The sequence below is a fragment of the Antennarius striatus genome, chromosome 12 (assembly GCF_040054535.1).
Source record: "Antennarius striatus isolate MH-2024 chromosome 12, ASM4005453v1, whole genome shotgun sequence".
Taxonomy (NCBI): domain Eukaryota; kingdom Metazoa; phylum Chordata; class Actinopteri; order Lophiiformes; family Antennariidae; genus Antennarius; species Antennarius striatus.
The window spans coordinates 19,754,674-19,778,381 of NC_090787.1; the positions used below are offsets into that span (position 1 = coordinate 19,754,674).

Sequence of the window (23,708 nt, forward strand, 5' to 3'; positions counted from 1 at the left end):
AATATATTCACTATCTCTCCTCTGGACATGTCCAAACCATCTCAGTCTGGCCTCTCTGGCTCTGACTCTCTCCAAAACCCTGGAGCAAGGACACCAAACCCCATAAACCACCCTAGGGGTCCCGTGTTGATGCCCGTCTCTCTGTCATCTCTTCATAATTGCATGTCTACTGGCCCTTTATGTGTGTGTGCTCCGGCTTGTGTATGTGTGTGTGCTCCGACCTGTATGTGTGTGATATCTAGAGTGTGAACAGACCCCCCCCCATTGTGGATTAGTAAAATACCGTGAAGGAATGTGCTGTTTTCACGTGACCTTGTTCTATGAATAAACCTGACTTATTAGATCTCGAAAGTAATTTTCGCTCCATAGTAATAACGTTACACACACACACACGCACGCACGCACGCACACACACACACACACACACACACACACACGGACAGCAGCCCCTGCGCCTGCCCGTGTTGTGCGCGACCCCCGGCCGTCGGGGGCTGCCTCGCCGCCGGTCGGCGTTCATCACGCGGGGCGCTGATAGGCTCGGCCCTCCCACGCGCGGGCGGTGGGGAGGGAGCCGCCGGAGGAGGGAGGAGGTGACGGGAAGATGCCCAATTAAATCCCATCTATCCAGCGCGCATGTGAGCGAAGGCTGCTCGGAGACGTCCACCTCCACGTCCTCCTGACGCGCTTGTTTTTCTCCGTGGGACGGATCGAGCGCTCCGACACTATGGAGGATGTCTACCATTACACGCGCAGCCCCGCCTGGGAGGAACTGGTGAGTACAACACGGGGTCCTCTTCCCGGGGCCCATCTCCTTCCAGTCGGTCCTCGAACCAAAAACACGGAACGGACCACACGCACCGTAATACACGCGTGTTGCTTCCACTCGGGACGGTTGTGTGTGTTGTTAACCCTTTTAAAGATGAATGATTATTTCTACTCGGCGTCCACTCCTGTGTGTGTGTTTGTCTCGGGTGACACAGGGTGGATTTCTATGAGGAAAGACAAGCCTGTCTCGCTGCGTGGACACCACTTGGTGCGAGTCATCGTGTTCCACCCAGACCTGGAAGCAGGACTGGGTGGAACCACGTGAGACGAGCCAGATCATGCAGGTTCGGTTCCCACTGGGCTCCGATCCCTGCGTTTACCCCCCCAGCTCTTCCCATAATAGAAGAAAGCGGGACATGAACACGAGGACCACAACGTGTGGGGTGTGTTGTTGTTACACACGCAGGTCACAGCTGACGTCACGGTCAGCAGCTCTCTGCTGACTGAGTGGATTTGTTCAGTCACGCGTGAAAGTTGACCTGAAGACGATCGAAGGTACGTTGGCGTGAAACCGTCTCCCACGCCATTGAGAGGATGAGGACCCCCCCATATCTAAATTGAAGGTGTAGGGTTTCAGTGGGTAGAGGGTCCATGTCTGCTCCATCCCTCACACACCCACGGAACACACAATAGAGACGCTCCCCACGCGTCGAGCAGCTGTAGGCTCCTCCGGGGGAGGACAGCGGCGGAGTGGGTGAGATCTAAACAACACTGGTTTCTCCCCCCCCCCCCTCTCCACAGGCGCCGGAGAAGGTCCTGGCGTCCGCGGCGGGCATCCATGCCCACGTTGTGGGTGTTGTCGGCGGCTCCGGGGCAGCGGATGAGTCGTCCGACAGCGAGGCAGAGCAGGAAGGTCCACAGAAGCTGATCCGGAAGGTGTCCACGTCAGGACAGATCAGGACCAAGGTAAGACCCCCTGTCTCGGGGAGGGGTCGGAGAGGAGACCCTCAGGATGCTGTTCCTGCAGCAGGGAGGGTGATGGGAGGGGGGCAACTTCAGTTAAACCTGTTGCGTTAGTACAAGAAGCTTAAATATGGCAGTCGAACTGAAAGTAACACTAGTTACTAAGAACTGACTGAATAGTTTTAGAATTGTCTGTCTGTCTGTATAGGGATATGTAAGTAGGTAGGTAGGTAGGTAGGTAGGTAGGTAGGTAGGTAGGTAGGTAGGTAGGTAGGTAGGTAGGTAGATGACATGCACACATGACCCTCCTGCATCCTTCCATCAGACGTGAAAGCGGATGCTGTGCTGACTCTTACCTCTGACACCTAAGCTTGGCCCATTCATCTTTTACACTCTGAATGACTTCAGTCCTCCCACACCAATGGAGCCACTTAATTATTGACTGCTCAACTCTACCCCAGCTACATTATGCAGTAGGGGGTATATTTAGAAGCACCATACAACAATGTTTGGTCATACCCTTGTTATGCAAATCTCAACCAGTGAGTGTTGTCAGGCAGCAGTAGATCAGTTGGTAGAGCAGATCGTCCAATGATCGTAGGATCGGCGGTTCGATTCCCACTCCCCCAGTCATCTGTTGCTGTGTCCTTGGGCAAGACACCTTCCTTGCCTCCAGTGAGGTACTCACTGGTGTGTGAATGTGTGTTATTGTTTCGGTGATGGTCGGAGAGGCCGTTTGTGCGGAATGACTGCCATGCCCCTGTCAGTCTGCCCCGGGGCAGCTGTGGCTACATACGTAGTTCATCATCACCAGGTATGAATGAGGAATGTATGTAAAGTGGATCCAATGTAAACCAACTTTGAGTGTCTACAAAAGCGCTATAGAAATCTAATCCATTATTATTACATGTCTGGCATTATATTCTTTTTTTATGTCTTAGGTGCTTTTGGAATACATCGTTCAATATGATAGCTCTGTTATGTCACCTTAGTCTCCGATTATGAGGTTGTCGCCTCATAATCTGGCCCCTAAATCAACCTCCTAGGCCACCAGTAATAGGACTGAGTGCAAAATCCAGTTTTTCTTTGAGATCGTGGCACCTTTCTGACTACCCAGACTATTGGCTTTAGAATTGGAAATGGAAAGAGCTCAAACATGTTCACAGATCATTATATGCACCTGTCCACGAGACTAAAGTTCCTCATTGGCTGCATGAGATCCTGCTTCTTATAGACTGTTCAGACATACGAGCTGACTGCAAAACAAATAGCAAAGATTGAGTTTTGGAATTGTTTCCTAAAGAAGATGGTGAAAGGTGGATATAAGCAACGAAGGGATGAGGATGGCCGCAGTGCACTGGTGTTGTGCCCGGAGTGTACCCTGCCTCATACCCCCAGTTGGCTGAGATAGGCCCCAGTACCCCATGACCCGCGACAGCAGAAGAAGCAGGTATAGAAAATTAATTTAAAAACAACCGCATGAGTGAAATTCAAATACTCTAATGTGGATGTGCACCATGTAACTGGAACTACATCGATCAAGTCTGTCCGCATTGCTCATCAACTAAAATATCTTGCAATCTGCAGAATAAGTAATACAGACATCAGAATGAAGATATTGTTTGATGAATGGTCCTAAAAATGTTGAAAAATCGAAATAGTTTTGGGCATAGATGTCCAACAGATCAGGCGGCTAATGATGGATAGAGAGAAGTTTAATCACATTATTGATATGTGTGCACCCCAAGAGGATAAACTTTCAGAGAGGGTGACATGATGTTGATGTCCCAGGTGGACTTGAACCAATGACTTTCTTGCAGTGAGCCAATAGCGCCACCCACTGCACCACTGGGCTGCCAAAATTGAAATTATATTAAGGAACAAGAAGAGAAGGGAGAAAAAAAACATTTACAGTATATTCATGCATATTTCTGTCAGTTCTAATCCTCCCACTCTCCTGCATGTGACCACATTTTCATCAGTGTCACATCGTATGCCTTCTGTGGCAATGTATCATGGGAGAAAACTTCTAGAATAGAAATCAGCTTCAGGACAAAGACATCATCATGCATTCGTGGTGTCAGCATTGAGGAGGGGATGTCTGAATATTGAGACATCTGATGAAGCTGAATGCTGGGCTGCAGCCTTAAACCAGCCTGTCAGACAGACAGGGTTTACCTCATGGCCAGTTATCGTGTTCCTAATGTCATCAGACGTCTTGGTCTTCCTCTTCTTTTTTTCTCTTCAATTACTGGTAGTCCTCAAGATACAAACATCCAATCACAACACGTCACCATGTTCAACTACTATAGTTCCCCTTTCTTCCACAAGGTAGAGCCAGCAATGTAGGTGGGAGGCTTCCTATAAGAAAACTCAGTCATAACCCGTATTTTATTTCACATATTTTTTTGTCCCCCTTTAGGAGCCAAATAATGTATGAACCAATGTTGGCAGGGTCAGGTTTCTGCCAGGAAGCATTAACTGATGCTAACGCTGATCATTGAATGTAATTACTAGTTGATGGTAACTATTGGTTGAGATAACTGAGAAATGTAATGAAAATAAAACAGAAATCAAACAATAAGGGGCGTGTCTGACTTTTGATGACCAGGAAGCATATCGGCGCGTGGAATACCTCAATGGCCTAAAGCTTGTTTTAGCCTCTACACTCCCGAGAATAAAATTCATTCAGTAGAGGTAGAGATGTTAAAGTTACATTATGGAACTACAGGATTTTATTTATTATTATTATTATTATATGTAATGACATTTAAATGATCTGAAATGGTGATTATAGACTGAAATTTAATAAATAACGACTTACAAAAAATTGAGCTACGAACAACCCAGTTGTGTTTGAAGGCTGAGGACTACCTGTATACTTTCTATATCAACATGTCTTTTCCATTCCTTTGTCTTATTCTTCCTCTTCTCTGGGTCTGGGTCATGAGGGGCAACAATTCTTAGCAAAGAAACCCAGACACTTGCCTCTCCAGCCACTCTCACCAGCTCTTCCTGGATGATACTGAGGTATTCCCAAGCCCGATGAGACATAGTCTCTCCACAATGTCCTTGGCCTTCCACAGGATCTTCTCCCAGATGGACATCCAGAGGGTATCCTGACCAGATCACTGAACTTCCTCAACTTACCTTTTGGTGCAAATCAGCAGGAGTCATGAGTCTTTCCAGGATGTCTGATTCTGAACCCAGCCACCCTGCAGGGAAAGCTAATTTTTGGCCACTGGTATAAAATCTTGTTTTCATTTTGTGCTGAACTGTTTTGAACGCAGTGTGTTAACATTAAAAATTGTGCAGTAGTAGTTCAGTGTTTAACACATTTGTACTTACATTCCATGGAATCTGAAAACTGAACTATGAATATACGTAGAGTGCTGCATCTACAGTTAAGATGAAATCAAGGTCATTCAACATCAGAATTAAAATAATCAAGGCAGAGATGTGGAATTTATAGAAAAATCTTCTTCTTTTCCTTTCGGCTTTTCCCTTCAGGGGTCGCCAAAGCGAATCAGTTGCTTCCATCTAACCCTGTCTTCTGCATCCTCTTCTCTCACACCAACTACTTTCATGTGCTCCCTCATTACATCCATAAACCTCCTCTTTGGTTTTCCTCTAGGCCTCCTGCCTGGCAGTTCAAAACTCAGCATCCTTCTACCAATATATTCACTATCTCTCCTCTGGACATGTCCAAACCATCTCAGTCTGGCCTCTCTGACTTTATCTCCAGAACCTCTAACATGTGCTGTCCCTCTGATGTACTCATTCCTGATCCTATCCATCCTGGTCACTCCCAGAGAGAACCTCAGCATCTTCATCTCTGCTACCTCCAGCTCTGTCTCCTGTCTTTTCCTCAGTGACACTGTCTCTAGACCAAACAACATCGCTGGTCTCACCACAGTTTTGTACACCTTTCCTTTCATTTTAGCTGAAACTCTTCTATCACACATCACACCTGATACTTATCTCCACCCGTTCCATCCTGCCTGTACACGCTTTTTCACTCTCCATTGCTCTGGACTGTTGACCCTAAGTACTTAAAATCCTCCACCTTCTTGATCTCTTCTCCCTGTAACCTCACTCTTCCACTTGGGTCCCTCTCATTCACACATGTACTCTGTCTTACTGCGGCTAACCTTCATTCCTCTCCTTTCCAGGACAAACCTCCACCTCTCTAGCTTCTCCTCCACCTGTTCCCTGCTCTCACTGCACATCACAATGTCATCTGCAAACATCATAGCCCATGGAGATTCCTGTCTAACCTCGTCTGTCAGCCTGTCCATCACCATAGCGAACAAGAAGGGGCTCAGAGCTGATCCCTGATGTAGTCCCACCTCCACCTTGAACTCCTCTGTCACACCTACACACACCTCACCACTGTCTTACAGTCCTCATACATGTCCTGCACCGCTCTGACATAATTCTCTGCCACTCCAGACTTCCTCATACAATACCACAGTTCCTCTCTGGGCACCCTGTCATAAGCTTTCTCCAGATCTACAAAAACATAATGCAGCTCCGTTTGGCCTCCGCTGTACTTCTCTATCAACATCCTCAAAGCAAATACTGCATCTGTAGTACTCTTTTTTGGCATGAACCCATACTGCTGCTCACAAATGTTCACTTCTGCCCTTAGTCCAGCTTAGGCTAGCTCCTGTCTACTCTCCTCAGTCCTCTCAGTGTCCCAATTCTTCTTAGCTAACCTCTTTCTCTGTATACACTCCTGTACCTCCTCATTCCACCACCAAGTCTCCTTATCTACTTTCTTTCCAGATGACACACCAAGTACTCTCCTACCTGTCTCCCTGATCACATTAGCTGTAGTTTTCCAGTCATCTGGAAGCACCTCCTGACCACCCAGAGCCTGTCTTAACTCCTTCCTAAAAGTCATGCAACACTCTTCCTTTTTTAGCTTGCACCATTTCGTCTTCTGCTCTGCCTTTGCCCTCTTCATCTTTCTCACCACCAGAGTCATCCTACACACCACCATCCTATGCTGTTTGGCTACACTCTCGCCTACCACAACTTTGCAGTCACTGATCTTCAGATTACACTGTCTACACAAGATGTTGTCTACCTGTGTGCTCCTACTGCCACTCTTATAGGTCACCCTATGTTCCTTCCTCTTCTGGAAGAAAGTATTCACTACAGCCATTTCCATCCTTTTTGCAAAGTCAACTACCATCTGTCCTTCTGCATTCCTCTCCTGGATACCAAACCTGCCCATCACATCCTCATCACCTCTGCTACCTGCACCAACATGTCCATTGAAGTCTGCACCAATGACAACTCTCTCACTTCTAGGCATGCTCTGCATCACTTCATCAAAGTCCAACCAGAATTTCTCCTTCTCCTCCAGCTCACATCCTACCTGTGGAGCGTACCCACTAACAACATTGAACATCACACCTTCTATTTCTAGCTTCAGACTCATCACTCTATCTCTTTTTACCTCCAGGACATTTCTAACAAACTCCTCCTTCAAGATAACTCCTACTCCATTTCTCTTCCTATCTACACCATGATAGAACAACTGGAACCCTGCTCCAAACCTTCTACCCTTGCTACCTTTCCACCTGGTCTCCTGGACACACAGTATATCTATCTTCCTTCTCTGCATCATGTCAACCAACTCTCTACCTTTTCCTGTCATAGTTCCAACATTCAATGTCCCTACTCTCAGTCCTATACTCTTGGTGCTCCTCTTCTCTCTCTTCGTGCGAGCACACTTTCCTCCTCTCCTTCTTCAACCAACAGTAGTCCAATTTCCACCGGCGCCCTGTAGGTCACCAGCGGCGATGGCGGTCATTGTTAACCCGGGCCTCGACTGATCCGGTATGGAAGTCATAGGTTTGATTAGAATCTTTGATTTGGCAAAAGTTTTATGCCAGATGCCCTTCCTGACGCAACCCTCTGTATTTATCCGGGCTTGGGACCGGCACAATAAGACACTGGCTTGTGTCCTCTTGTGGCTACATTTATGGAAAAATAAATCTGGAATTTATAGGAAAACAAATCAAAGTACCGGTAACTTATCAAAACCATTGAAATTTAACCATTGAAAGCTGTACAGCTTCTAGCCACTGGTGGAGCCAAGTCCCACAGATAGTGAAACATATTATTGGAGCCGATCAATTGGTTTGATTAATACCTGTAACTTATACAAGTGGAAAAATGCTGATTGCAATGACTGGAACGACATGTCCTACCATGCTACATGCAACAGACTGTTAGTACATTAGTTCATTTAGCTATCATAGATGTGTAACGCACTTCTACAGTAATTAAAATGTGCTGACAGTGTGCTATTAAAGGTCTTAGGGTTTCTGTTGTTAAGGGTTTCTCTGTGTGCATGATGACAGTTTGTAACGGATCATGCAGGCACTGACTCACTGAGTGTTGTTCCATTGGATTGTTTACTCCGGTATATGCGTGTGTGTATGTGCACACGCATATACGTATACATGAGTAAACAATTGAGTGGATTGTTTTCTCCCGAAAACTGCCACCTTATCGTGGCTGGGGAGTTTGAGTTTCCGAATGATCCTGCTAGGGTCTCCCTTGTGGGTAGTGCTTCGGTAGTATGGGGTTCGGGGCCCTTTGTTGAGCGCTGTCCGTATGACCAAAGCCAAAGCTTGGTTCACCTTGCTGGCAATAAGTCAGACATTTTCCAGGTGCATGTTGGACTTAGGCAGGGCTGCCCTCTATCACCGGTTCTGTTCATAATCTTTACGGATGGAATTCCTAGGCACACCCAGGATCCAGAGGGACTCCAGTTTGGGAACCAACTGATTTCATCTCTGCTTTTTGCAGACAATGTTGTCCTGTTGGCCTCATCAAACCTGGACCCTCAGCCTGCAATGGGACTGTTTGCAGCTGAGTGTGACGCGAGTGGGATGAGGATCAGCACCTCTAAATCCGAGGCCATAGTTCTCGACCGGAAAAGGGCGGTGTTCCCTCTTCAGGTCGGTGGAGAGTCTTTGCCCCAAGTGGAAGAGTTTAAATATCTTAGGGTCTTGTTCACGAGTGAGGGAAGGATGGAACGTGAGATTGACAGATGGATCGGTGCAACTCCCGCAGTGATGCGGTAGTTTTACAGGTCTGTCGTGGTGGAGAAGAAGCTGAGTCGTAAGATGAAGCTCTCGATTTACCAGTCAATCTACATTTCTACTCTCACCCATGGTCATGAGCTTTGGGTCATGACCATGACCCATAGATCCAGGATACATGCGGCTGAAATGAGTTTCCTCTGTAGAGTGGCTGGGTGCACTCATAGAGATAGGATGAGGAGCTCAGTCACCAGGGAGGAGTTCAGAGTAGAGCCACTGCTCCTCCACCTGGAGTGGAGCCAGCTGCGGTGGCTCGGGCATCTGTTCCGCATGCCTCCTGGGCGCCTCCCTGGGGAGGTGTTCTGGGCATGTCCTACCGGGAGGAGACCTCGGGGGAGACCTAGGACATGCTGGAAGGTCTATGTCTCTTGGCTGGTATGGGAACTGGAAGAGGTGTCTGGGGAGAGGGAAGTAAGGACATCAGTCCTGAGAATTTTGCCCCTGCGACCCGGCCCCAGATAAGCGGATGAAGATGGATGGAAGATGAATGCTATTTTAACTAAAGACAGGATTAAGCTGCAACTCCATGTCTGTGTAGGTTCTCAGTTATCCAAAGCTGTTAAATCATTCCACTGGACTTTAAGAATGTTTCTTGACAATGTTTCACCTTTAATCCAAGAGGCTTCTTCAGTTCTCGTGGTGGTTGGTCTCGTCTCAGTTTATTAACCCTGTGGGTTGTGGTCAATGCTATTCATATTCCACAGATCGCAATCGAGACCCGTCTGGCATGATTGTGAAGGATATGATTGTAAATAGGCAGTTACATTTAGTTACATTTATAAGTTACATCCTGCCCTTTGGGGACAGCCATTATGTTGATGTGGTCCTCCGTAAAAATGAGTTTAACACCCCTGGTCTAGAACATCACAAGATAATTTGGGTACAGAACCATTGACTACTAGAGGCTGAAGGCTTGAGTTTGACTTACATGATCCAATGAGAGATGTCCAAAACAATTATATCTATTGACCAAAGACTTAAGCAAATATCTGAATCCCAAAAGTATATTTCTACAAACTTCTTTAAAAATTTGCATTAGATTTTTTTTTTTTTAAACTTTCAAGATATTGCTTGCTGTTCAGCTCAGATGAAGAAACCTCACACCTGAGTAAAAAAGTGTATTGTGCCTTTCACAATGATGGCTAATCAATTGAGTTTAGTTACTCAAGACCAAAAAACCCCCAATTCTTGCTCCGTGGTAACCATGGCTGTTAATTGTGTAGGTCATCTTTCTCTGAGATAAGTATGACCTTTCCTCCCTGACAGATAAATCTCCATAATTCTTATGGCTGCTGAGTCAAGTGCAAATAAATAAGAACTGGTTCATGCTAGTGTCTCACACAATATCCAGCTATTGTGACCCCCCCCCCCACATTTTTTGACCAATGCTAAAGTTCAGAGGTTTGGGACTGTTCTCCTTTTCCTGTCTGGTATTTACTTTCATGTACGGCATTCAAGCAGCTGACAACTCTGTTAGGTGAGTAAGTCGGGTAATTGTATGATAATTGATGGCCTCTATAGCATTACTTAAATTATCCTGTACCAGCTTGTATAACTACCATGTGTTATTTCCCGTATTTGTATTTAAATTGCAGTAGATCACAGACAGGAGAATTGCTGTTTCCCAACTGCTAGATTGTAATTTTCCCTTCACCATGGTGAAATTTTGCATGTGTAAGGATCTAAGGAGGGATGATTCAGAGCTATAATTACATCCAACTGAGAGGACATTATGTGAAGACAGCTACATGTGGTAGATGACTTGAGAACTGGTTGGTTCAAGGGTGAGTCGTGGGGGGAAGGAGACTTGGCTGTTCGGCGGCCGCCGTCCCTGAATGCTGTGATGGCTTTGGGCTGCTGGCTGGCCTTGGTGCTGTTGGGCTTGCCCTCTGTGGTCCGGCAACCGGGTCTGGTAGGGTGGGCTGTGCATCCCCTTCCTTCCCTGCTGTGGTACCATGGTGGTGCATTTCTTGGTTGCTGTTGTCGGGGGGCAGCTTGATGGTTTGGACTGGTTGCCGGTGATCAGTAATCGGTGGTCATTGATGCCGTTGATGATCGCTGGATGCCTGTGGCTGGGTTAGGGCCCTGGTGATCGTGGCCGGGCCGGGTTGTGGGCTCAGGCTGTGATGTCGGTCCCCCGTACAACCCTGTACGGGGGACACACATACTGTGTGTCCAGGAGACCAGGTGGAAAGGTAGCAAAGGTAGAAGTTTAGGAGTAGGGTTCAAGTTGTTCTATCATGGTGTAGATGGGAAGAGAAATGGAGTAGGAGTTATCTTGAAGGAGTAGGTTGTTAGGAATGTCCTGGAGGTAAAAAGAGTGTCAGATAGAATGACGAGTCTGAAGCTACAAATAGAAGGTGTGATGTTCAATGTTGTTAGTGGGTATGCTCCACAGGTAGGATGTGAGCTGGAGGAGAAGGAGAAATTCTGGTTGGACTTTGATGAAGTGATGCAGAGCATACCTAGAAGTGAGAGAGTTGTCATTGGTGCAGACTTCAATGGACATGTTGGTGCAGGAAGCAGAGGTGATGAGGATGTGATGGGCAGGTTTGGTATCCAGGAGAGGAATGCAGAAGGACAGATGGTGGTTGACTTTGCAAAAAGGATGGAAATGGCTGTAGTGAATACTTTTCTTCCAGAAGAGGCAGGAACATAGGGTGACCTATAAGAGTGGAGGTAGGAGCACACAGGTAGACTACATCTGATGGAGACGGTGTAATCTGAAGGAGATCAGTGACTGCATAGTAGTGGTAGGCGAGAGTGTAACCAAACAGCATAGGATGGTGGTGTGTAGGATGACTCTGGTGGTGAGGAACATGAAGAGGACAAAGACAGAGCAGAGGACAAAATGGTGGAAGCTGAAAAAGGAAGAGTGTTGCAGGACTTGGTCATATTGACCCGTTTTATCCGTGCTCTCCATCTCCTTCCTAGCTTCCCAGAAGGTATTCTAAAGAATGACAGGTCCATGTCTTTGTGTTTTCTTGATGTTCTGTTGACACAACCGTTCACCCCGCAGGTAACCATGATATTTTTGGAGTTAATCACGTTGGGGATTGCATTGTTTCTTATGGCTGCCAAGCTCTGTTGGGCGCCAGTGACGTATGACGCCCACATGACCACTGAGTGCAGAAGCTGCTGTGGCACAGATTTTAAGCTTTTCTGACCAAAGGGATGATTCTACTCTCATAAAATTTATTTTTTCTTCTATATTTCATAATGATGAATAACATATATGTCTACCTTCCTCCTCTGCATCATGTCAACCAACGCTTTACATTTTCCTGTCATAGTTCCAACATTCAACGTCCCTGCTCTCAGTCCTATACTCTTGGCGTTCCTCTTCTCTCTCTTCCTACTAACACACTTTCCTCCTCTCCTTCTTTGACCAACAGTAGTCCAATTTCCACCAGCACCCTGTAGGTCAACAGTACCAATGGCGGTTGTTGTTAACCTGGGCCTCCACCGATCCGGTATGGAAGTCATATATTCATTTTGCATATTGATTTGGCAAAAGTTTTACGTCGGATGCCCTTCCTGACACAACCCTTTGTTTTTATCAGGGCTTGCGACTGACACAATAAGACACTGGCTTGTGCCCTCTTGCGGCTACATTAATAATAATAACAATAATAATAATAATAATAATAATAATAATAGTAATAATAATAATAATGGATTTGATTTATTTAGCACTTTTCTGAACACTCAAAGACGCTTTACATTGGATCCATTATTCATTCATCCCTCATTCATACTGGGTGATGGTAGACTACATGTGTAGCCACAGCTGCCCTGGGGCAGACTGACGGAGGCGTTGCTGCCATTCTGGGCCTACAGCCCATCCGATCACCACCGAAACAATCACACACATTCACAGACCACTTTGTGCCCCACTGGAGGCAAGGAGGGTCAAGTGTCTTGCCTAAGGACACAATGACAAATGACTCGGCGGGAGCGGGAATCAAACCGTCGATCTCGAATCATTGGACACCTGCTCTCCCACTGAGCCACTGCCGCCCCCAGTGGGGGGTCGGGCATGAAGTGGGCGTGGCGGATGGGGGTGCAGGCTGGTGGGGGGGTGGGTGTTGGATGGGCCTCCTTACCCCATGCTCCCTGGGCTTTTCCTGGGTACCCTGGTGGTGCTGGCTGCTGCCCTTTCTCTTTGTCTACGTAGTTCTCGGTGCCCCCTGTGGCTCTTCATGTGATGACTTCTGGATGCCCCTGACTGTCTGGGGTTGGGGTACCTTGCTAGCCTGGCCCTGCTGGGTCCTGTTTGCCTCTCTGGGCGTTGGTTTCGATCACACATGCATGTTGGTTCAGGGGTTACCAGGTCCTGTCGAGTCTAATTGTTGAGAACCATTGGGTCCCGCCAGAATGTGACGAGTCTCCCTCTTCTTCCTCCCTCTTCCTCGTTCATCTGGTGGCCTATTCTATACTGTCAGGACCTCCACTAATCTGGTGTTTTTTAACATTAGGTATTAAGGTGTACGTTTTGAGAAATAGTGAAATACCTCAAATCTCTTCCACTCCAACAGCACTGCCTGTCTATCCACTACCCTGTTTATGTTTTCTCTGTCTGGTTTCCCCATTAACAAACAAAGGTGCAGCACTTCCCTCTCTGGCTCACAATAGGAAATCCTAATAAAGAATGACAACTTAGTTCCCAGAGAAGGCCGGTGATGGTCACATGCACGCCATTAAATACAATATATCATAAAAAAATTTCTGCAAGACTAAAATGATTATTGAATTCATAAAAAGTTGACCCCCTTTTACGGTGTTAAATTATGACAATACATGCAGACCAAAAAAAAAAGAGAACGACCAAGAGTTAAAATTACCAGAAAGGGGTAGGTTTTCCTTTTGAAATGCTCAGATATTTGTTTGACATTGTCTGCTACCTGACTGCGCTGCACGATCTTGCCCGTAATCATTCTGAACAGGATTGGTGACAAAGATCAGTCCTTGTGTCGTCGAATGTGAAAATGAGTTCGACTTTCATGCCAGGGAATTTTAAGCATGGTTCCACTTTGACAGTACAAAGAAAGAATAGAAGACAGTTTTTAACCATCCAGCCCCATAGAATCTAAAATTGAAGCCCTGCTATAAGGGACATGGTCATAAGCCTTCTCCAAATCCACCAAGCACTTGAGGATTAGCTGAGTAAAATTCCATGCACACTTGCAAATGTGTACAGCTGAACCTGTGTTTCACACCAGGGACGAAAACGGCATTGTTTCTCTTGGATTTGGCTAGTGTCCAGACTCTTCCCACCAGAATCCTGGAGGGAGGAGGCTGGGGAGGCTGCAAAGTCTTTTTGCAAGTGTTTTTTTCCCCAGTATTGTCAGTGTGGATGTTAAAATCCCCCATCACTGTTATATTTGATGACTGAAAGGGACAATTTTCTATTGTTTTTATTCTGACCTATACAGTTTTCTGGAAAAACATTAATGAAATAATGGACAAAAAATTCTGTTGTGTTTTTGGACAATTGCAGTGTGAAACTTGCTGAATCGGTATCATGCAATGTAATAAAGCAAAAACCAATGTTTGGAGCTTGGTTTGGACTTTCGTGTGAACGTGCCCTTATGTCCCACTAGAGCAGCCCCAACAGCATTGTCAATCTAAACTTGCAAGCAGTTTTTGTTTATAATCCAACAATACAGAAAACAAACAAGCATATATAAAAATATAACCTCAGTGGCAACGGTAATGATAACTAGCTGCAACCCTGTAATTATTACTTTTGTCTCAATGATGTACCGTAGAGCAGCGATCCCCAACCTTTTTAGCGTTACGGACCGGTTTCATCTAAGACAATATTTTCACAGACCGGTGTTCATTTGCTCGATAATCATTAATAACGCCAGGACAGCTGTAGTCTAATAATAAATAATCCGTAGTGGTTTTATGTAAAATGCGGACATCAACAGACAATAAACACCCTTTTTTTTCATAAAATGATAATCAACATCTCTGTAAACGAAATAATTATATTAAAAACTGAACTGATGAGGTTTATTTTGAAATATAGCGACTTATAATCAGTGCATTCAGCGTAGGAGAAATACTGATCATTTCCAATAGCAAGTCAATCAAATAATAATGAGAATTAGTGGTTGGGAACTGCTGATCTAGGGGTGACGGGAGACAATGACACCTAAAGTGTGTCCCGGACGTCCGGTCTACTCCGCAGTTTGGTTTTCTTTATGGTCACTGCAGAAAAACCCGCTTCACAAACACAGGAGGTTGGAAATGGAAACAGGGTTTTCGATACTTTTTGGGTGATTTCAGGATAATCTGCCTTGACTTTAACCCAGAACACTGACAAAGTTGTGGGTGCTTAATTTAGGGGTAACCCGTCACGTGATCGAGACCTGTCAAACGGACACGTGCATTCGTCTGTGCGTCATTCCGCACAGACATCACTTTTCAAAATAAAGCATCTTTCAGACTCCGAAATAATTAAAATGGAAGTAATGTAAATTATTTTTTTCTTTCTGTGCGGCCTGGTACCAAAGGACCCACAGACCAGTACCAGTAAGCGGGCCAGGGGTTAGGGACCACTGATGTAGAGGTTCCAGTCATTAGTGGAACTTCAGGAATATCAACTGAAAAATAATGGCAGGGTTTTGGACAATAATAAGTCACAGTATTTTGGACAGAATTAGCAGGTTTATCATTTCAAGACTTGTAATCTTAGTTATTCCCATTAAAACACTTAAAAAGCAGGAAGGTGAAATTGTCAATATTTGTCAAATAGAAACCAGATGTCCGAAGGGATTTGGAAAGCCCTATTTGACCTGGGGAGCAGTTCTCTGGAGCTTCAAAGTGAAATGGTGATTTTATCCCATTAGTATCAGGAGTCTTCTTTTTTGGAATATCCTTTGTTAGGTTGGACGGTTCGGTCAGATACTGCATGAACTAGATAAGTAATGTGGATGAGCCATATGGCTGACTAATTATCATTAAAGACAGGTGATAAACCTGCTGTGCTCGTTTCATTTTGCCTTCCAGTGAACTCCTTCTGTGCCTTTACCCAACACCACAGCTGCCAAACTCATTTGAACCCCTGTTCCTTTGTCCATTGTAAAAGCATGTGTGTGTAGTGTTTCCAGTTTGTGTGTTAGCGACCAGGCATTGTGTGGGTGGAAGGTAGATAGTGCTCAGGTTACTCTTGCAACTCTGGCAGAGGACTCACTCTCTGTCTCACATTTTAGCGGAGGAGTGGAGTAAAGCACAGAGGAAGGCAGAGGGACTATTTTTAGACCACTTCTGGCCTACTTGGCAGCAGGAAGAAGATGAAGACAAGGAAAAGAACTATGGAGGCCAAAGAGGGGAAAAAGAGAAAGTTGAACATCAAACTTGAGCACAATCACTTGTGCTACTTTGGCTGAGCAGAGAGGATAAGGGTGTTTTAAAACCTGAAAGGAATGGCGGTCCAAACCTAGGTTCAGGATTTTCTTACATTGTGTACCTTTGATCCATTTCAGTTTCACATTGCCATTTTTACAATTACAAAAAATGTGTTTCATAAGATGCCCAAATTGCTTTACTATTGTATCAAACAGAATACAGGCAAACCTCGGTTTCCGACCACAATTCGTTCCTGAAGGCTGTTCGAATAGCGATATGTTCGAATTCCAAATACATTTTTCCCATTACAATTAATGCAAATGGTCTTTATTCGTTCCATGATGCTAGAAAACTACCTTTTTTTCAACATAATATGTTATTTCATAATGTCATTTGTATATCAAATTGTATAGCAATGAAACATATCAAAGAAATGTAAAAGAAAGAAGCAAACACGAGAAAGAAAGGAAGAAAAAAAAACATCAACGTAATCAGGTTAGCGGACGGTACGAGTTACTGTCGTCTTTTGGACAGAAGTTTACGGTACTGTAACTCGTACCATAGGCAATGGAACGCAAATTAAGGGAAAAATGATTGAATACAGTAAACTAAAATAAAAAGCACATTACTGTCAGGTTTTCTCTCGACTTTTCTCGCCTTTATCACACTTGGCGGCAAGAAAGAGGCGTTTTTTCGCGTTCAAATTCCAAATTTTGTTCGACTAGTGAAACAAAAATTCCGAATTTTTTTGGTCGAATTCCCACTTGTTTGTTGTCTAAAGCGTTCGAAAACCGAGGTTTGCTTGTACTTTTCTGAACCCCAGGAGAAACTTTGTGTTTGTTACTCTAGCCTAAGATAGAAAAGGGAAAAAAAACAAGCAAACATTTTTAATATATAAAGAAGATAACATGTATATTAATGCAGTGCACACACACACACACACACACACACACACACACACACACACACACACACACACACACACACACACACACACACACACACACACACACACACACACACACACACACACACACACACACACACACACACACACACACAATATTCCCATGTACAAATATTGTGTATTTTACTCCACAATGTTTAACAGAGGTCTCTGTTCGATCAGCTGATCTACTGTTTACACAGTCTAGTCACGTGTCACGTTTGGCTGACTGACACAGTAGCTACATGTTTACTGCTGAAAAAGTTAAAAGTTAAGTGATATCATAACTTAACTTTGACAAGCTTAAAAGAACCTTTAAGTATTGCTGTTTCAGTGAAACGGTAGCTAATAACACACATCTTTTTTCCCTCTTATGTAATCTGTATGTTCCTTCTCATTTTGACTGTGCCTATGCCATTTTTATAATCGTGAATTGCTGTTGTGTGTATGTGTGTGTGTGTGTGTGTGTGTGTGTGTGTGTGTGTGTGTGTGTGTGTGTATGTATGTGTGTGTGTGTGTGTATGTAATCTACAGCAAGCTTACTGTGTTTAAGTTGACACAGCTGGTGGGCAGGATGTCAGCGTTAGGCCTCTGTCTCTGTTTGTAATTCTACCCTTAGAGAGCAGGCTTCCTTTGCTATAAATAGCCTGTGTGTGTGTGTGTGTGTGTGTGTGTGTGTGTGTGTGTGTGTGTGTGTGTGTGTGTGTGTGTGTGTGTTTGCATGTGTGCCCAGAGAGAATCATGTTCTTCCCCACTACATGTCTATCTATGTGCGTTAGCATATGTTTTATCTTCTGTGTGTACAGTTCCGTGTCTGGCTGTATTTACTTTGTGTAGCCAGTATGTGTTTGTGTGTGTACTAGTGCATGTAAGATGATGGGGGTGGTAATGATGATGACCACAGGTGCAGGTGTGATTTGTTATGACCCAGCGGCTCCATAGGAGTCAATAACACCTCTTTTCTGTCAGTCTTTCCATTCTTGTTTAAGATTTAAAAGCGTTTAAGTCTATTTCCTCTTATACTTCTTCTGTTTTATTTCTTTTTTTCTAGTGTGATTGATAATGTCACTCTTTTTTAGGTAGTCGAAAATAATAGGAGGCATAATCCTAAATGTTTGAGTTCAACAAACCTTTCTTTCTTGCTTTCTTTCTTTCTTTCTTTGTTCCTTCGTTTCTTTCTTTCTGTCTTTATGCATGTTAGGAAAGGGTGTGAGGGGAAGTCAGAGGAGAGTGTGGGGTCTTTTGTGTGTTTTTTATAGCTTTTTGCTTATTTTTAATATTCATATATTTCTGTTGAATATAGTTTTATCGCATTTATGTTTTCGAATATGTGGAGGGTTTTGAGTGAGGAATTAGGGAGCAATCTGGCACACCAGGGGGCGGCAACATGTCCGTGAGGTCCGGGTTCGAGCGGCTGACGCGCCCGCACGCCATCAAGCTATCAGATTCTCAGTGCTGAGTGGAGGAGGTCAGTTTGGTAGAATGTTTGGGTACGGCAGCATATAATCAGCCTCCGAAAGAACAGCATGGTGGGGATTTTTGGTTTTAAATGCAGGAAAAATCAAAAAAAGTAGTGGCAGATTTAAAATTTTCTTCTGGGTCAAACAAAGATGGCAATTTATTTAAGCAGGAAGAAAAACATTGAAGACACTTCAGGCTGTGATGTGGAGGTCATTTAAAAAATGTTTCAAACAAGAATTAGAATTGATTTAATTACTTCAGAATGAAGTCGTGAATGAATGCTTGTCAGAGCTCGTGGCGTGTCAGGGACGTATTGTGTCAATGAGAAGCTTGTATTTAATTTATTTGTTCAGTTTGTTTTTTTCTCTATTGTTAATTTATTCTTGTATGTCGTTCTTTTTTGTGCGAATCTTTTCTAATTATGTATGAGTGTGATTCATTTGAGATTTTGTTTTTTGTGAATAAACATGCTTTTTTAAAAATAACAAAAAAAAATTTTTCTGTCTTTTTCTTTTCCATATTTTAGCTTATCTGTTGCTTCTCTTTCTCCACTTCTCACTCTGTCTCTCTTTTTCTCTCTCTCTCTCTCACACACACACACACACACACACACACACACACACACACACACACACACACACACACACACACACACACACACACACACACACACACACACACACACACACACACACACACCACAACTTTTATGTTATTTTCTGATGGAAGCTTTCTTTTATCTTGTCTCCCTCCAGACGAGCATAAAGGAGGGTTTATTGCTGAAACAGACCAGTTCATTCCAGAGGTGGAAAAAGCGCTACTTTAAGCTAAGAGGACGAACTCTCTATTATGCCAAAGATGCCAAGGTAAGTTTTATTCAGTCATATCATCACAGCCTTTCACTTTTTAACTTTTGCCTTGCCACACAACCTGACTTTAATTTGAAATACAAAACACAAACAGATTATATTTTGTGTCTTAATTATTTGTGGATTTGTTAAAGACCTAGTATTAACTAATCCAATGTCAAACGTCATTCCCTCAACAATTCAGGCAAATACCCATTACTATCCCTCTAATGATCCCTAAGCGCCAGAAGCTCTTTTGCTCTTGTGGTGATGTTTGTCCTGAAGGAAGATTTTGTGCAGATCTTCTGACCCACTCTGGCCACTGATGTTGTCTGATTAGTCCAGGAGAGATTATCTGAGATGTGCACACCCAGGAACTTCACGCTGCACCCCCTATCCACAACGGTACCTTTGACTTTCAGTGGGTGGTTCTGTGGGCGACCTCTTTGAAAATTTGACATTGAATCACATTGAGGATGAGATTGTTGTTCTTACACCACTGCACCAAAAGACTCGCCTCTCTACAGTATTTGGTTTCAACATTGTTGGTGATGAGGCCAACTACAGTTGTGTCATCTGCAAACTTGATGATGTGGAGCGCCTTGTAGGGTTCCTGTGTTCAGCATGGTGCTCTTGGAGGTGTTGCTGCCGACCCACATGGTTTGTAGCCTTCCAGTGAGGAATTCCAGCACTTAGTTACAGATGGAGGTTTTCAGTCCAAGGTGACTTAGTGTTGTATCATTTGCTGGGAACACTGATACTAAATGCTGAGACAATCATGCAGGTAGGGTTATACCTACAGACAATTTGGTACGATCAATTCACCTCAGCGGCATGTTTCTGGAGGTGGGAGGAAGCTGGAGAAACCAGAGAGAACCCACACAGACACGGGGAGAACATACAAACTCCACACAGATGGAAAGTGGAACCTTCTTGCTGTGAGGGAAAAGCGATACAAATTGCACCGCTGTGCCAGACATTCCTCTTCTATATTCTTCTTCTGTAATTAAATGCTTAGGGCACAAATAACACAAGAAAAATCTAAGGTAGGGAAAAATGTAATATGTCGTGAGACAACATTATTGAGGGCAGTCTGACTATTGGATTACATATCAATCTTTTGTAATGCACATGAAAGTAAACAATACACAATGAAATCAAGTCTTTTTCATTTAGTATTTTCACCATATATCTAATCCCTTAAGATATTGTATATGGTGAAGCATTCAGAAATTCTTACTGTTGAAAAGAATAGATATTTAACCTCTAATTATGTTGTTAACGCAATGATGGTCATTCTGGTTACACCTTAACAAGTGAGTCAAAAGCACTGATAGGGGTTTTTAAGGTGATTGAAGGTTTATATGTGATTTTTTTTTGAAAAGTGAATACGTTGTTATCATTAATATCCGTCTGTCTTGATTCAAGGTGTGAATGGTTGTGTAACTTTTTGCTAATGCTGGATTATACATGAATAAACAGTGGTGGCTTAGAACCCGTCTCTACTGAGAGATGACCGTTACGATTTAACATAGATGATGGCTTTCACGCCCCATCTATCCACTCTGTCCAGAATGTCTACATTGATGTCTTCAAATGAGATTCCATTGTCCTATGAATGGTGGACAAGCTGGCTGATATCTGGCCTGAGAGGCTGCCATGTGTTTTGTTACATTACATTTATGATTTCTATATCTTTGCATCGTGATTTATAGTATTTTCTAGTCCTCGTGTTTCTATTGATACTGTTTATTATGTAGATTTCAAAACAAAAATGCACGTCTATAATTCAACCTCTGGGTTGCCAGGGTTAAACTTCACAACTATGATTCATTACTTACAACCAGGGCTTTGAACCAGAATTTTTCGCCAATAGGTTCCATCCGAACAGAAACAGAATTATAACGTTTCCGGTTTTACGTTCCACCCATGAATTGATGTTCCTGAACCAGTTAAAACAAAAAAATATAGTTCCCAAACTGATTAATAACATTCCTTGTAAATATATATAGGTAGGGTACTTTCAGGACTTTTAAATCAGCTATTAAAGCAGTTAGTTGACATACTATAGATATGTCCCTAAAGTAAAAAGAACAACAGCACTGATCCAGTTACGGAACAGAGGATGGAGATGGAGAAGCTGCGGCAGCTTGTGATACAACAAAGTTGTCAGAGCGCACCTGGAATTGAACACGGTGTTGCTCTGAATGAAGCATCTTGTGATCGGTCAAGGACAGAAAGAAAGCACTGGTAAATGTCCGGGGCGTCAGTGGAAGCCCACCGGAGATTAAATGCTACAAAGCGCTGGCAGTACGGGGAAACACTGCTCTGAAAATGACTGGCAACCCATGAGTTAATGTCTAAATCAAACATTTTTTAAAGATTGACAGACTGCAGTGTTTACCTGCTAGGAATATAAACGACCACTTCTACCACTGTAGTAGACAGGCAGAGACTGTAGTTGCCCGTTTGGACACCTACAGTCTCTGAAGCCTGCATGCACCTCCAGAACACTGTTGTGGGGCTCCAGGTACCTGTTGACCTTTCTTAGTCATTGCTCCCTCATATTTAAACAAAAGCCCTCAGCTTTCCTCACGGAGTGGTCCTGAGTTCCTGAAGACCAGTCTGTGGCATCGTCTCCCTGCTCTCGGGGAGAGAACTGCTGAGGGGGAGAAGTAGTCATCTACGCTACACTCCAGCTTTTCTCCACTGAGCTCCACGAGATCTTTGATCATGTAACTCCCGGGAAGAGGCAGCTTGGAGTATGTTGACCATCACTCAAGCTGGAAAGTCTGTAGCTAATTTTTCTAGCGACATCTGCACCATTGCAGCAGAGATCAACTGGAATGACACCTCCTTCTTTGACAAGTTCTGCAGTGAACTCTTTGACCGCATCAAGGATGAGCTGATGACCCGGGAGCTGTACAATGAACTGTAATGTGCCTTGTCAGCTCGTAAATCAGACACAGCTTTGCTGTTCTGAACATGATCACATATCAAACACTGCCATTGAGTAGGGAGCCGTCCACAGTCTCTAGGACATGTCCTTGGTCACCCATCTAGGAATAAATGGCAAACTCCTGTTGAAGTTCAGACATGCCACAGCTCTAAAAGCCTCCTTCATGAGTCACCCGTCAAGTTGTGCTTCTCCTCATGAGCATGTCAGGTAACCACCATCAGAGTCTGGTCTCTCTCACTTTTGACTTTCTCCTTCATCTTTATTCATGCTCTACAACAGTCTGTTAGGATATCTGTGGCTCCGGATACACAACCCACATATAGACTTGTCTTCTGGAACTGTTCTCCAGTGGAGTGCTCACTGCCCTGTTATTTGCCTGAAATCTGCTCTCTCATCTGCTCCCAGTTCACATGATCTCTTTGAGACATCAGACCTTATTGGAGTTGTAGAGGGGTGTCTTGATTTAAATCATGTCTTCAATGATTCTCGAGCTACCTCATTACCAGCACACTGACCATACCGCTGTGCCATGGATCTCTTCCCCGGCGCTTCATCTTCTAGGCAGTGGTTCTATTCCTTGTCTGTCCCAGAGACTAAAAGCATGGAGAAATACACCCATCACTCCTTAGCAGCTGGTATCATCCGACCCTAAGCCAAAGAAACTAGATATGTTATTTTGTGTGTAGCATGGGCTGCCCGGTGATGTGGCTTCTGACCTCTCACTTCTGGTCTGAGTTTTGCAGTCTCCTCGGAGCCAGTGTCAGTCTATCATCAGGATTTCACCCACAATTAAATGGACAAACTGAACTGATGAATCAGGAATTGGAGATGGTTGGACCTTTCACTAGCCCAACCTCCTTAACCAGTGTTCCATTGGTTAAGGACCACTACTGTCTCCCAAACAAAAAATGTGAAACCAGCTTCCATTCAGTCCAGGTTCTCATCCAGATATTCTTGTGCACCTGAATACAGGTCCACTCCACCCTTCTGCACACCTCAAACCCCTGCAAAGACACTCTTGTCCACTACCAACAAGGTGTCAACCACTGAGGCACACTAGATCTGCATTGTACCCTTGGGTATACTGATTCTGCCTGATCCCTGGACTCTGCCTGTTGCCTGCTCCTTGTCAGATTTGTTTGCCTTTGTTGACTGATTACCTGGCATTGTAAACTCTGCTTTGAATTCAAGCAAACTTTGATTCAAATCATCTGTATCAGCTTTCTCTCCTGTTGTGTTTTTGGGTTCCATCTGCCATGTATGAGAAAGGTGACAATCAGAAC

At 44.2% G+C, this 23,708-nt stretch overlaps 1 protein-coding gene across 6 annotated transcripts in view; it reads left to right on the top strand.

Moving 5' to 3' along the window:
* Nucleotides 1-567: 567 nt before the first annotated feature.
* dgkh (diacylglycerol kinase, eta) overlaps nucleotides 568-23,708 on the top strand; it is a 65,418-nt gene continuing 42,277 nt past the window's right edge. For 5 of the 6 annotated variants that reach the window (XM_068328642.1, XM_068328639.1, XM_068328641.1 and 2 more), the window contains exons 1-3: nucleotides 569-772; nucleotides 1,567-1,731; nucleotides 19,374-19,484. In XM_068328642.1, the coding sequence (XP_068184743.1) occupies nucleotides 725-772; nucleotides 1,567-1,731; nucleotides 19,374-19,484 (324 nt within the window). In that variant the 5' untranslated portion in view covers nucleotides 569-724. Of the gene's footprint in view, nucleotides 773-1,566; nucleotides 1,732-19,373; nucleotides 19,485-23,708 lie in introns of all 6 variants that reach the window. The other variant, XM_068328640.1, reaches the window with a different exon arrangement.